This window comes from Macaca thibetana, chromosome 2, assembly GCF_024542745.1.
Source record: "Macaca thibetana thibetana isolate TM-01 chromosome 2, ASM2454274v1, whole genome shotgun sequence".
NCBI classification, from domain to species: domain Eukaryota; kingdom Metazoa; phylum Chordata; class Mammalia; order Primates; family Cercopithecidae; genus Macaca; species Macaca thibetana.
In genome coordinates this window covers 109,464,171-109,477,923 of record NC_065579.1, presented here as the reverse complement: position 1 = coordinate 109,477,923, position 13,753 = coordinate 109,464,171, and the positions used below count along the sequence as shown (strand labels likewise).

Below are 13,753 nucleotides of genomic sequence, written 5' to 3'. Positions count from 1 at the left end.
ATATTAGTGTAAATGTAATATATCTTTATATTTGTATGAGCAACAAATGAATTTATTCATTTACCAAGTGCACAGAGTGAATAATATCAACTGTCACAATTCTATAGCCCCACGGCTGTTGAAAGTTTGGCAAGTTTGCCTGTATACAGTATTGTTACGTTGAGAACAAACAGCACTGGAGGCATAGTAATTTTAAAAGTTACAACAATGTTGTGGAATCCTTTTAGTATAAAGCAGTACAGTGACATCAGTTTTTCTAAACTATCAAGAGGATAATGTGCCCCTTTTTAAAAGAGTTTAAGTAGGATTCTCTGGATAACTTTTAGATGTCTGTCCTATAAAGTAAGGCATTCTCTACTCTGCCTAGGCATGGAAATTATTCCACTTTATTTAGTAACAATGATCCAATGAAATCTGTTTTCTTTGGGTCAAGAGCCAGTGTTTAGAAATGCTTACATGTCTGGGTAGTTTCATCTCTTATAATACTTGAGATCTAATTTCATATCTTGTTTATGGGGAAAGCCAGAAGCCAAATTTATAATCATTGTTCTTTTCCTCCTTCAAGTCTCCTCAGACCAAATTCCTAGGATTTATGACTTATTTCTATTCCCAAATAATTCACCACTTGAATATGATGAAAGCTTGTGTTCGCATCCAAATTATGATTTTCATTGAAGTTTAGTTCAACAAAATTCAGGGTTCTATGTAATAAACTCGTCCCATGTAGATGATATTTTGATTTACTTCTATAAATATTTTTATAACTGAGAGTGAAGCATCTAAACAATTGTTAAATATGTGCCTAGAATCTGCTTTAGAACAAAGGCTCTGCCAACAGCCATCATTTCCTGGTTTCTAGAATGGGGACCTTTTTCCCATGCATTGTTTTCAGTTGGTATTCTTAGCAATAAAGTGATGATCAAATCCAAACATGGAGATTATGATTTTCATATACTTTATTTAAAAAGTACACAGTTTTAAATTGGTTTCAATAGGTTTCAAGCAGAAGGGACACTGCCTATCACTTGCAGTCCCATTTCTGATGAAGGGTGATTATCATGTGGCAAACTCACATTTGCATGACTGGCAAAGTAAAAAGATAACTTTTTGTCAACATATCTTAAGAGTTTATATCACGCACAGTTTAAAATCATGAGGAGATGCTGATGGTTGGACTATATTCATGTCTCGTATGTTGCACCATATTTTGGTTCACAGTTTATCCATGATTTAGCATGCCAAGAGAACATCTCAGTCAGTGTCACCTTGAGAAGAGCATCAAAAGCAGAGGGAGCAGAAGAAGGACTGTCTGGGCCCGGAGACTCGGCGCACCCCCACACTCCCTTGCATTCTCCTACAGGGAAAGGCAGGGGTTGGTTAGACGCAAATGGACTCCAGGACACCTTCAACTTTCCAACCATGTGGATTCCCCAGACCTCTCTCCCATCTCTAATATAAGAACAAAGTCTTCTGGGACCTAGATGATGTGCGGATTCAGTTTACTGAAAAGGATTATTTTCTCATGAGTAAACTTTTCAGCTGTAGTTCTTTGACCAGTGTGAGACTCTCATGGTGATTCTGATGGGAAAAGGAAACAGGAACAGTTCTCAGACTTACCTCAGGATGGAAGCCATGACAAGATTCCGGGCGCCTTCTGATCTTCTGGGCCTTTAGACGTTCACACTTAAGGGATTCATTATGTTGACTGTAGTTAAGGCATGTTTCCAAGGATTGCTTTTTTCTACTCTGCATTTCAGAGGTCAAAACTTGGTAATGACAACTCTCTTAACTACCCTCTCTCTCCCCAACAGTGGAAAGGATGTAATTTTCCTTCTCTAATATTTCTCCCCCAGGTTTCCTTACTATTGATCCCCCTTACTGGTTTCCGTGGTAGTGACTGGACCTGCACACAAAAGGATATACCTGATTTCAATGGGCGCCATGGTGATGGGGGCCACAGATTCACAGAGGCAGCTGCTGTCCACCACCACCATGAACAGGTTGCTGCTTGGGATTTGCTGGATGACAAAGGACCTGTTGGAACAAGAGGTAGTGAGACACTCATTTACTATCCGTCAATTAAAGAGTCATGAGGAAGACTTCTCTCCTGGGTGGTAGCAACTACCATATTTTGTAAAGCCAATTTTGGAGACTGTTTTACTACTACTGTTACCTTTCTCCATGAGGCTCTTCACTTATAAATACCTAGCTTCACTAGGAAAACAATAGCTATAATGACATGCAGCTCATACAACTCACCTTGGAAAGACTGAAATGCTGTATGTACAAAACACCAGAGTCACAGTTGGCTGAATCACCTGTTCCCAAAGTTTAAGAGGTGAGACTTTCAAAGACTAATCTCCTTCTCCCAGAGCCTAAACATTACCCCAAGTTACATTTGACGTTCCTCTAAGTGGCATTTTCTCTCCTCCTTCCCCCAAGGATAGAGTGAAACTATGTCATACCAATGGCAAAGGAGGCAGTGAACTTCTTAGAGCCTTCCTTATACTGCTTTGCACGATGTCTGCCCAGTATACAGGAACAGTGTTTAGAATGAGATTAATGCTAGTCATTTATGAGGTCCCACACTTCCCAGAGCACAAGTTCTGTAAGAACCAAGGCTGTATAGCTGCTCTGACCTTCTGATCCATCAGTATAGTTAGTCCAACTTAAGCAAGCTTGGCAGTGCCTCCTTCTCACACTGCCCAACGTGGTGAAGTGACAAAGACACTATAAAATAATCCTTTAACACAAAACAATACTGACTTTTTGGAGGAACAAATGAGGGATCAAAATCTCATATTCTTCCAGAACCAACAGATTAGCTAAACAATTTTAACTCCATGCTTATAACCCCTATCACATAACTTTTCATAATATTTCATTAAATTCAGTTTAATAGATTTTTAACTTAACAAATGGACATTAACAAAATTGTCAGTCTCTCCAAAGGTTTTATCTTCATTTGCCTTTCTTGCAATAAATTTGTTCCATTCTTTTGAGTATATCACCATGGTGAACTAAAATCATGCAATGAAGAAAAGTTCTTCTGCTTTATGGGACGTTATAAAGAAGGGAAAGGAACTCCCCCTTTTTAAACCTGTTGTCACCTCCTATGTTGAATGATCCATGAATGCCTCTGAGACTGCAACACAATTGACTTCTTTTCTATAAATGCCCAATGCCCATCTAATATCACACAGTTATGTTCATTTTCTTCATCTGTAGTAGGGAACAGGGCTTGCCACTGTGCAAAGATGTTTCCTCAATGCCTTAACCACTATCCACACTGGGACACCTACTCTCTGCCCTTCCCACTCTTGTCTAGAACTACATCTGGCTTCAGAGAAATATTCAATCTTGCTGACTGTTTTGCTAATTAATTCCATCTATATCTATATCTATCTATATCTATATCTGCTTTATCTTCCCTCTTTAACACTAGACTCTCGCCTATGCAAGAATGTTACTCCAGCAATTGGCCTCTTCTGAATGGATTTTGCTCATCAACATAAATATAGTCTACCTGAGATATCTCTCTTCAGAGAGCCCATAATTTCTACCTTGGAGGTGGCAGGTTAATAGAGTCTCAAAGAAAACCACAAAACCAAGATCACAAAACACTCAGAAGAACAAATGGCTGACTAGAAGATTAAGCCAAGTGTGTCTGCCAGATGAACAATAAAGGAGAAGAGATGAAAATATGACATAAAAGATCCAAAGGGAGAAAATATTTTTTGCACTGAAAAAACAAATCCAATTCTTTTCAATGAATGGGCCCACTGAAACATGAGTAAAAAACTTCCTATCCTCAAAGATACAGACCAATCCTAAAAGCTTCCCTAGAAACAAATTACTTAGAATGAGAATAAAACCAGTTTCTCAGTGGGAGTACTGAAGATGAAGAAACAGAGTAATATATTTAAAGTTTTGAGGAAAAAAGAGAGTCAAAGGTATGTCATGTCCAGAGAAAAATAGATTCTAAATCTCCGTAGACATTTATAGAAAATTATATTTTCAAATTAGGAATAATCATTGAAAAAATATTTAAAAGTATTTAAAACCTGATAAATCTGGATAGCATGAGAAATTAAACACCCCCCTACACACACATGACTGCCAGTATAAACCTAAAATTATTACCAATCACAATAACTGTGAGGTTGTTAGATTCACATATTAAAAGCAAAGACTCTTAAATTGGGTTTACAAACATTATGCTGTTTGCCACAAACACTCCTAAAACAGAATGACATAGGAGGAGGGGAAAATACATCAAAAATATGCTAACAAAAAAGAAACAAGTTCAGGTTTAGTAGTAATATACAAATATTCAGAGTAAAAAATCATTACAATGTAATAAATAAAACAGTTCATACCGAAAAGAATTATAATCCACTAACAAGATAAAACATGATTATTTATTCACATAATGATAGTAGTATACAAACCGAAAGAAATAACAAAAGGGATTTCTGAAAGCATGATCTATTAAAAATATGGACCCAAAACTCTTCAGATATAAACAACACAGAATATAAATTATTTTCAAACACAGGGAAATGCAACACATTCCAAAGAACCTATAGTATTGATTATACATTCTTCTTTTATGGTAGAGTACAATTAGAAATTAATACCAAAATGATATAAACAGTGAAAATTAAAAGTTAAAAAATACCTTTCATCAATCCTTGAGATTTGATAATAGCCCAGATTCAAATTTGTGCGGTATAATCTTAGACATTTTCATCAGAAAAAATAAAGGTTGCAAATATTTGACTAAGTTTTCAAATCAAGAAGCTGGAAAAATAAGAAGATAAACCTGCACCTGTGCCCTATACATTGTCTTCCTTCTTGTCCACTGGATTGAGTATTAATGTCCCTCTGCAAAGCCTATCTCTCAGGCTTCTTCAAGGATGTGACTGGTGGAAAAGAAGAGATAAGTGACGGTTGCACAAATAGTTTCCCTCATCTACTAGCCCTTCCTGGAGGCTGGCAAACATGCTGTCACATCTCCCAGCTCAGGAAAAACAAAACTGTCTCTTAACCCTCCCTCCTGCGACCATCCCGTTTCTCTATCTTTCTTTATACCATAAGTCCTAAAAATAATGATCTACAATCCTTCTCTCTCTCCCCCCAACTCTCTCTCTTCATACCTCTCCCTCCTTCACAAATTGTATTCCAACAAGGTTGTAGTCCTCACCACTCCAACTGAATCAGTTCTTGCCAAGGACACCAATGACCTCAAAACTTTCCTTCTGTATCTTTCTCCTTTCTTGTTTACTGTCTGCCCCTCATAAAAGACTGTAGTTTCCAAAGTAACAAGGCTGCATCTAACTGCCTGAGGTTATTAGTTACCTCTAGCACCTAGAGTTGTGCCTGGGACAGAGCAACTTCTCAGTAAATATTTGTTGAATCAATGACAGAACTTGAAATGATAAAGGCAGAAGAATAAAATAAAAATTAAACTGTGAAGATAACCAACAGAATCAAACTCTGGTTTAAAAGCTTACTGACAGAAATCAACTTTGGCACTCCTGATCAAGAAATTAAGTCACAAAGTATCATTATAACCTGAAAGATACGGGAGCATTTTAAACATTTTTTGGTGACTATTCTGTATAGCATTGTAAACAATCTGAGAACTTAGAGGAAACACGCCTTTGGGGATAAAGCATAAATTATCTACATTTGGCCAAGCTATAAAAATCATGAGCAGACCAATTGCCATGAACAAAACTGAAATGTTCATTGAGAATCTACCCCCAGGTGAATTTGACCCAATCACCCAAAGAACAGATATTGCTGTGTTCATAGAAAACCCACATGAACCCACTGACCAACTATTAGAACTAATAAAAGAACTCAGCAAGCTGGCTAGTTACATAATCAGCATATAAAACCACAGCCTGACACTGGCAATAACCAATGAAAAATATTTGTGAAATAAAGAACCATTGATAGTATCAATAATCACTATAAAATGCCCAAGAATAAATCGAGTAAAACATACGCCTTTATGAAGAAAATGATGCAAATTTACTGAGGAACATAAAAACACAAGCTAAAAATTGGAGGGAAGTACAATGGTGGTGGAAAGGAACACTCATACTTTAAATATGTCATTTCTCTCTTAATTAACTTTTTAATTCAAAGCAATTTCAATAAAAATGTCAATAGGTTTTTTAATGGAATTTGAGAACGTGATTCTAAGATTCTTTCAGAAGAGTAAATATGGAGAATAGTCTGGACAATTATAAAAAATTGGATTTTATAAAAAAGGGAAGGGCAGCTGCTTGCCATACTCAATATCGAAATTCGTGAGACAATTCATAGAAGAGGAAACACAGATGAGTAACAAATAGGTAAAAGGGGGTTCAATCTCACTAAAAATTAGAGAAGTGTAAGTGAAAGTAATGATTTGATTAGGACATAGGTAAAAATTAAAATCTATGATAATATCAAATAATGGAGAAAGTCTGAAGAAATGAATACTGTTCTATACCACGGGTGGGAAAGTGAACTTTTATAGCTACTATGAGGACAATTTGTTATTATTATAGTGGAAATCTTTTATACCCTATTTTCTCTGTAGTTTTACTTCTCATTAAAATAAACTCTTGTTCAGAACCCAAGAAGTCATGTAGATGCTCTTGGTAGCAATGTTCACTGAAATGGAAAAAAAGCAAACACAAACAAACAAAAAATCAAAAACAAACAAACAAAAAAACCCCACCTAAATGTCCAACACTGGGGCAATGATTGAATAAGCAAGAATATGTCCACTCGGTGGTCTTCTTGGCACCAGGTGACAGGGTAAAGAGGATCTCTGTTTACTGTCATGAAAGGAGACCCAAGATGGTGAGTGGGAAAATAATGTAAAACTATACATAAAGTACGAGTATTTAAGAATATTTAGGACTATTTATTTAAGAACATTCAATTCTGCTACAGAGAAACAAGAAAAATAAATGAGACGGATAAAACTTATAAGATGTATTAGGTATAGATAGCACATAAGTGACCCATGACTCATGTTAGATTAGAGTAAATGGACTCAACAAGTAGAGCGTATGCAAGTTGAACAGAAATAGTAAAGGAAGAACATATGAAGTGTCTTCCTATAGAGAAGAAGGAAGGGAAGGACCACGTAAAATTAAATGCACTCAATTCTTAAGGCACAGACCTTGTCATCTCTAGGTTGATAGCTCTCTCCTGGGTCATCCTTAAATTAACTCACTGGCAACATCCGTTCTCTGCCTGAGACACACAGATAAATGTCGTGGCTCTTATCGGGGGATCTTATCCCTGCATTCCTCCCCATCCTGCCTGCTTGTTCGGAGGGAGTACGAGGGAGGCATGGTGATCACTTGCCTCAGGAGGTTACAGGCAAGCTACACACTTGCCCTTGCACCTCTCCAATAAGGCAAGTGTGTGTTGGCTGCAAGCACCTTCTGCCTGCTGAGGCCCTGTTCCAGACTGAGAACTCTCAAGTGTGGTCCTCCTCGCTACACCATCAGTGGGAAAGAGAGCAGGAGAGGGTGGAGACAAGGGAAGGGAAAGGAAGGGAAGATGGGAGAGAGAAGAGGAGAACAGAGGAACAGTGCATAACACAGGATACGGGGAGGGAGGTCTTCTGCCCTCTTTCCCCTTGCTTCTAGCCATATGCTTTAAATGAATTCACTCAGCCAAGGGATTTGAGCATCTTAATTTTTTGGTAAGCCTTTTTGTTTTGTAACCTCTGGGATTACTTGCCTGGTAAGTACTTGGCATTTATACATAAAGTGAGTACAAAAAAAAAGACACATTTCTATAAATTCTTTATATGTGTGTCTGTCTGTCTGTCTATCTATCTATCTATCTATCTATCTATCTATCTATCTATCTATCTATCTATCTATCTGTCTGTCTGTCTGTCTACCTATCTATCTAACTAATGCATGGATGTATAAATAAAGGTCAGGAAGGTTACACACCACACCAGCAACAGTGGTTACCTCTGAAGAAAGGACCGTGACAGGGAGTAACTGTCAAGGGAGACTTGAACTCCATTTGTACCCTGAAGTTCTCTACCAGGAGAATGTATTAATGTCTTCTTAAAACAATTATAAAGTGAACTGTGAGGGTCAAGCCCATTTTACAAAAGAGAAAACTGAAACTCAACGAGGATAAGTAAACTCTTACCATAGCTATACGAATAAGACAAAATTATGCCCATTTTACAGATGGGGAAACAAAAAACTAAGTACCTAGAGTAACTGGGGCAGAGCAGAGGTTCAAGCCCAAAGCTGCAGCCCTCCAGAGCCCAGGCTAGTGCGGTTCTTCTGCCACAGGCAGCAGACTGTCTGTCTCGTGCTGGAATGATTAGAGCTCAAACTCCTTGAGGACAGACCCAGAGTGATCCCTCACTGCAGATGCTTAATGACAGCAAATGCAAGATACTGTTTTTAAAGCCCCACAACCAACTTTCCTTCTTTCTTTCCCAAATCCTAGGAGTTGAAAAGCCCTGCAAGCAGCTACACTGAGAGGAGAAAAGCCACCCCCTACAAAAGATTTGCCAGCGGAAAGATTAACTACTTTTCCATATTTTAAAGACTTACTGTCTGCTTATTAACATGGTGCTTCGGAGGGGCCTGGGCAATGTTAGCTGTACATTTATGTGTACAATGTGTATTTATGGCCCAGGGTGCAGGGTTGAACTTCATAAAACACACCTCCATCCAGCTGGGCCCAGCAGCCAGGCTGACATCATAGTCAGAGGGGCTGTGGCCTGGTGGGTTTGCCTGGGGGCCAAAAAAGGCGAGGAGGGAAATGCCTCAGCAGAGAATCACAGCGGTTGTTTCTAAGCAGGGATAGGTCAAAATGCGTGAAATAAATTAGGTCCTCGAGGGAAAGGGAGTTGGGAGAGGGAAGCAATTTTGATGTATCCATTGCCAGAACTGAAATAATCCAGTCCTCCCTTTCCCATTCACTACAGACCGAGAAAGAACTGGAGGGAAAAAGATGATGCGATTTCAAGACAGCCTCCCCCGACAAGACAGAGTATTTGCCGCACACTATCTTCCTAGAGGGGCTTTCCTGACCAAATGATGAAAGTGATCACCATGCCTCCCTCGTACTCCCTCCGAACAAGCAGGCAGGATGGGGAGGAACGCAGGGATAAGATCCCCCGAGGACCACAGGATTGCACATGTGGAGAGCTTGTTTGGCTTGCCTTTCATTAAATGGGTACAAAACTGTGGCTTGAAAAATATTTGGTCAGGATAGAATCTTAAAACGTTTTGACCCTAGACTGATGTATTTCACCCTTTATAGATTTTTACCCTTTATATAGATTCTCCAGATTTTATCCAAAGATAAAATGAAAGCCAATGAGTCGGTCCCAGGGAGCTAATGAATTTGGCACTGCCCTGTTCATAGTGTTCTATTCCCCAGCTGGATGGGCACGTGACTGTGGCTCTCCATCAGGATCCTGTTCTCTTTGGAGGTGGAAACTGGCCCTATCCCCCAGTGGCCCTGCCCCAGCAAGCACCACATTTCCCTGCATGGGCCCGGGCCCATAAGTTGAGAGCAAATATTTGGTGACTGTTTAAATTCAAAGGAAAACTTAATTATTTTGTATGTGTTCTAGCATAACTTGATAGCCATATTATGAGACAGTAGGAGGGAGGTGGACAGGAAGAGAAATACACAAATAATTTCTCCTTTTGATTATCGATGCAATGATCTTAAACGAAATGTAGTAACTAAACTTCAGCAGGACACTGAAAAAGCAATATAGCATGCTGCAGTGAGGATTGGCCTAGAAATGCAAATGAACAAGATTATTGAGTGGTCCCAGCTTAATAAAAATAGAAACATGAAACAGTTCTTTTTTTTCTCTTTCTTCTCTTTCCTTTCCTTCCCTTCCCTTCTTTCCCTTCCTTCCCTTCCCTTCCCTTCCCTTCCTTCTCCCTCTCCCTCTCTCTCTCCCTCTCCCTCCCTCTTCCTCTCTCTCTCTTTCTCTCTTCTTTCTTTCAACACGGTCTTGCTCTGTCGTCTAGGCTGGAGTGTAGTGGTGTGATCATAGCTCACTGCAGCCTTGAATTCCTGGGCTCAAGCAATCCTTCCCACTCTGTCTCCTGAGGAGCTGGGACCACAGGATCATAACCCATGCCTAAGGGTAAAAGTACCTGGTGGAGGGAAATACCTCTTTCTATGAATACTGAAATTCTTGTTGGATATGCCCTGATCAGTGTTCACATGGTAGACAAAAGGCAGGCCCATGTTCTAACCCAAATAAGCTTGGAGTGGGAGCAGGGGGTTGGGGGAGGATTTCCAACTCTAAATTAGTGCCAGCCAACTCTAGAACTTGTGGCACATAGTGTCACCTTGTCCTCCCTAAATCTGGGACTACAAAAAATCCCCACTTGACATCCAGTTCACATTCCGGAAAATCTATTAATGTAAGACACCCTATACAGCCTTGGAAAACAGCCAGTGCTGTGGGATCTGTTCAATAGGTGCCTAAAAGACACTGGACACAAAACCCATCCCTGAAAAAAATTCTTAAAAGAACAGAAGAAAGCACCCATTTGTGAATCAAATTTAGCATCATGCTTAGGATAGAACACTCAGAGCAGGCTAATTAGAGTCAGAAGAAGGCAAGGAGGCTCACTTTCCTCTGTTATTTATTCTTGTTCTAAAAGTGCCAGCCTATGCAATTAAATCAGAGAAAAGACAGATGATTCTCTGTTGGAACAAAGGAAGTGCTCTCTGGTCCCTAAAGCTTGCCCCTGTCCCCATTCCCATAATCATTTCTCCCGTTTCCCTATATATCTTAATGGTGTCACCCTCTATGCAGTCATACAGCCAGAGATCTCCAATGAACTCTCAACATGTTCCTCCCTGAACATTGCCATGCCCTGGTTTGACTATGTCCTTAATGTCTCTCAAATCCATCCTTCCATCTCCATCCTACAGGACCAGCTTTATGGGTGCAACTACTGTAGTTGCAGAGGGGCCTACTATCAGAAGGGCTGGTCACTTGGAGTTGAGTGTTCTGCAGGCATGGCTTTCTTAAAATTCTCAATTTTATCTCTGAATTTGTATTATATAAGTGAAGTCCAGAGGCCAATGGGACATGCATAGGATTAGAGAGAGGAGGGCTGTGAGGAGGGGGTGGTTGAGCCTTTGCTCATATACAGTTACACTCTCCTCCATCTCCCCAGGGTGTTCCCAGCTACCTATTCCTCTCCTGCACTCAGCCCAGCAACTAGAGCCCTGCCCCTCACCTCACCTGCACCTGGCTGGGCCTGGGCCAGGCATGCAGAGGGCCAAGGCTTGGGAGTGACTGGCAGTGCCACAGCATGTTCAGTGGGTGACTTAGCAGGGGCAAACCTCCTGCCCACCCTGATCCAGGTACCCAAGTATATTTGGTATCTGATGCAAAGATTGAAATCTCTTGGGGACTGGCTGTCCCGCATGAGTAAGGACAGCGAGCCCCTGGCAAAGGGAGATTCAGTCCCCTCCTCCAGCCAGGACACGGCACCTCCGTCCTGTGGCTAGTGGGAGGGAGAAGCTCTGCGGCTGCTGAGCCGCACACCCTGTCAGGTAACTGGGCAGGACTCCTTAAGCACTTGGCCAATGAGCAGCCCTGTGTCTGAAGGAGCACAATATTAAAATGGCAAATTAAAAAATATCATGAGCAGTCAAGAGAGACCACAGAAAGAAGGAAAAGTTGTAACCTTTCATACCTTTAAGAACACATTTTTCTTGCTTTCTAAACAAGCAGCCCACACTTTTATTTGCACTTGGCCTGGCCAATTATGAAGCCAACCCTGCTAATCCACAAAATGTTAGGTTTATCTTCCAGCCGGTCTCCCTGCCATGACCCATTCTTGAGGTGGTCCTTCCCAAGTGCAAGGCTGACACCCTATCTCTCTTTTTACACCTTTCTACAGCCCCTGTCATCTACCCGATGGTCTGCATTGAGTGAAGCAAACAAGCCCTTTATGTTCTACCTGGCTCTCTCTCCAGCCTGATGTGTTCAACCATCTCACCCCCAAAGCCACCTTCCTGTCCAACATCCAGGCTGCTGACCTACCCACGAGCCCCTGAGTGCACCATGCTGCTTCTCTCACAGTGCTGAGACCCAGACGGAGCTCTAATTCTTACCTTGGTTGCTCGCTGGAATCACCTGAAGAGCATTTTGTTTTGTTTCATTTTGCATTTTTTTTCTACTGATGGCCACACCTAAAATAAATTATATTGGAATCCCTGCAAGAAGGACCAAGGCATGCATATATATATGTATTTTTTTTTCTTTAAGCTTCTGGAGTGATTCCAACGTCCTTCAAGGCTGAGACTGACTGGTCTAGAATTGTGCTTCTCAAGCTGAGAATGCTTATGGATGACCTGAGAATCTTGCTGAAATACCAGTTTCTGTTCAGTGGGTCTAGGGTAGGGCCCATGATTCTGCCTTTCTCACCTTCTACTAGGCAATGCTGATGCCACTGGTTCAGGGACCAGCAAAGCCTCTGATTGTTGAAGCCACCTCCTCCCACACCTCTGGAGAACCCCAATTCAGTTCTAAAAGTTTTATTAAATGTCACTTTCTCCGTGAAGCCCTCATTCTCAAAGGGAAGTATGTCCTCTTCCATTCTCCCATGACATGGTGTAGGTACCTGTATCACCCACATAAAATCCACAGCCTTCTGTATGCGTGTGGAATTAAATGCTCACAGCGATTTTGCCATCCTTGTACTGCTACATTGGAAATGACTAGGACAGACACCAGCACTCTAGGCTACATAAAGGATAGTCTCAAAACTGTAAGCTTTGGAGTGTATAGAAAATTCTCTTTTGGTAACCCAGGAAAACAAATGGAAGAGTTACCTTCTAGGGCACTTAAAAGTGAGATCCAACGAGAGGCTTCTGTAAATGTCAGTTGGGAGGCAGAGGTCACACACATTAAGAAGCCATAAATGAAACAAATAAGAAAACAAATGGTTTCCCAATAGGTGCTCAAATCAAAAGTCAGAAGGAAAGATGCCTCTAATTCTACAGGTTGGTGGCAGTAGGAATTGATTTAATCATCAATACAGTATAGTGAGTAGGCCAGCTAGTATCTTCCTTCCCTCCATCTTTCTCTAGGTAACCAGGCAGACAGCTATTAATATTTTGTTTTTTAATTTGGGTAATTTTGTTTCCTACTAGACTTCTGAGAGCAAGGCAGAGACCTCCTTTATTTTTGCTTTCTACACGTCATTGAATAACAACGGAAAATGAGTAAAAGATATAGCCAGGTGTGGTGGCTCATGCTTGTAATCCCAGCACTTTGAGAGGCCAAGGAAGGAGGGTTGCTTAACCCCAGGAATTTGAGACCAGCCTGGGAAACCCATAGTGAGGCTCTGTGTCAAAAAAAAAAAAAAAAAAAAAAAAGACAGGTATGATGATGTCTGCCTGTAGTCCCAGCTACTCAGAAGGCTAAGGCAGGAGGATCACTTGAGCCCAGGAGTTTGAGGCTGCAGTGAGCTATGATCATGCCACTGCACTCCAGCCTGGGCAACAGAGCAAGACACTGTCTCAAAAAACAAACAAACAAAAAATGAAAGATAAAAATATAATTCAAAGTAGCACAAGCTCTTTGGCAAATGAGTTTCACAGAATATAGTACAAGGTTTAAGCAGCCCAGAATTTTTGTTTATTCTCACCATTCTTCAAGGTCCACAACCACTTTCAGAAAACAAAGAGCCTTGTCTGACCTTCT

The 13,753-nt window shown here is 40.6% G+C and overlaps 1 protein-coding gene across 4 annotated transcripts in view; it reads right to left on the bottom strand.

Annotated features, from left to right (window-relative positions):
- Positions 1–938: 938 nt before the first annotated feature.
- The window catches only part of CACNA2D3 (calcium voltage-gated channel auxiliary subunit alpha2delta 3), a 938,743-nt gene continuing 925,928 nt past the window's right edge, over positions 939–13,753 (bottom strand). For 3 of the 4 annotated variants that reach the window (XM_050781062.1, XM_050781063.1, XM_050781065.1), the window contains 3 exons: positions 1,922–2,034; positions 1,618–1,700; positions 939–1,354 (listed from right to left, as the gene is read on the bottom strand). In XM_050781062.1, the coding sequence (XP_050637019.1) occupies positions 1,262–1,354; positions 1,618–1,700; positions 1,922–2,034 (289 nt within the window). In that variant the 3' untranslated portion in view covers positions 939–1,261. Of the gene's footprint in view, positions 1,355–1,617; positions 1,701–1,921; positions 2,035–13,753 lie in introns of those variants that run through there. The other variant, XM_050781066.1, reaches the window with a different exon arrangement.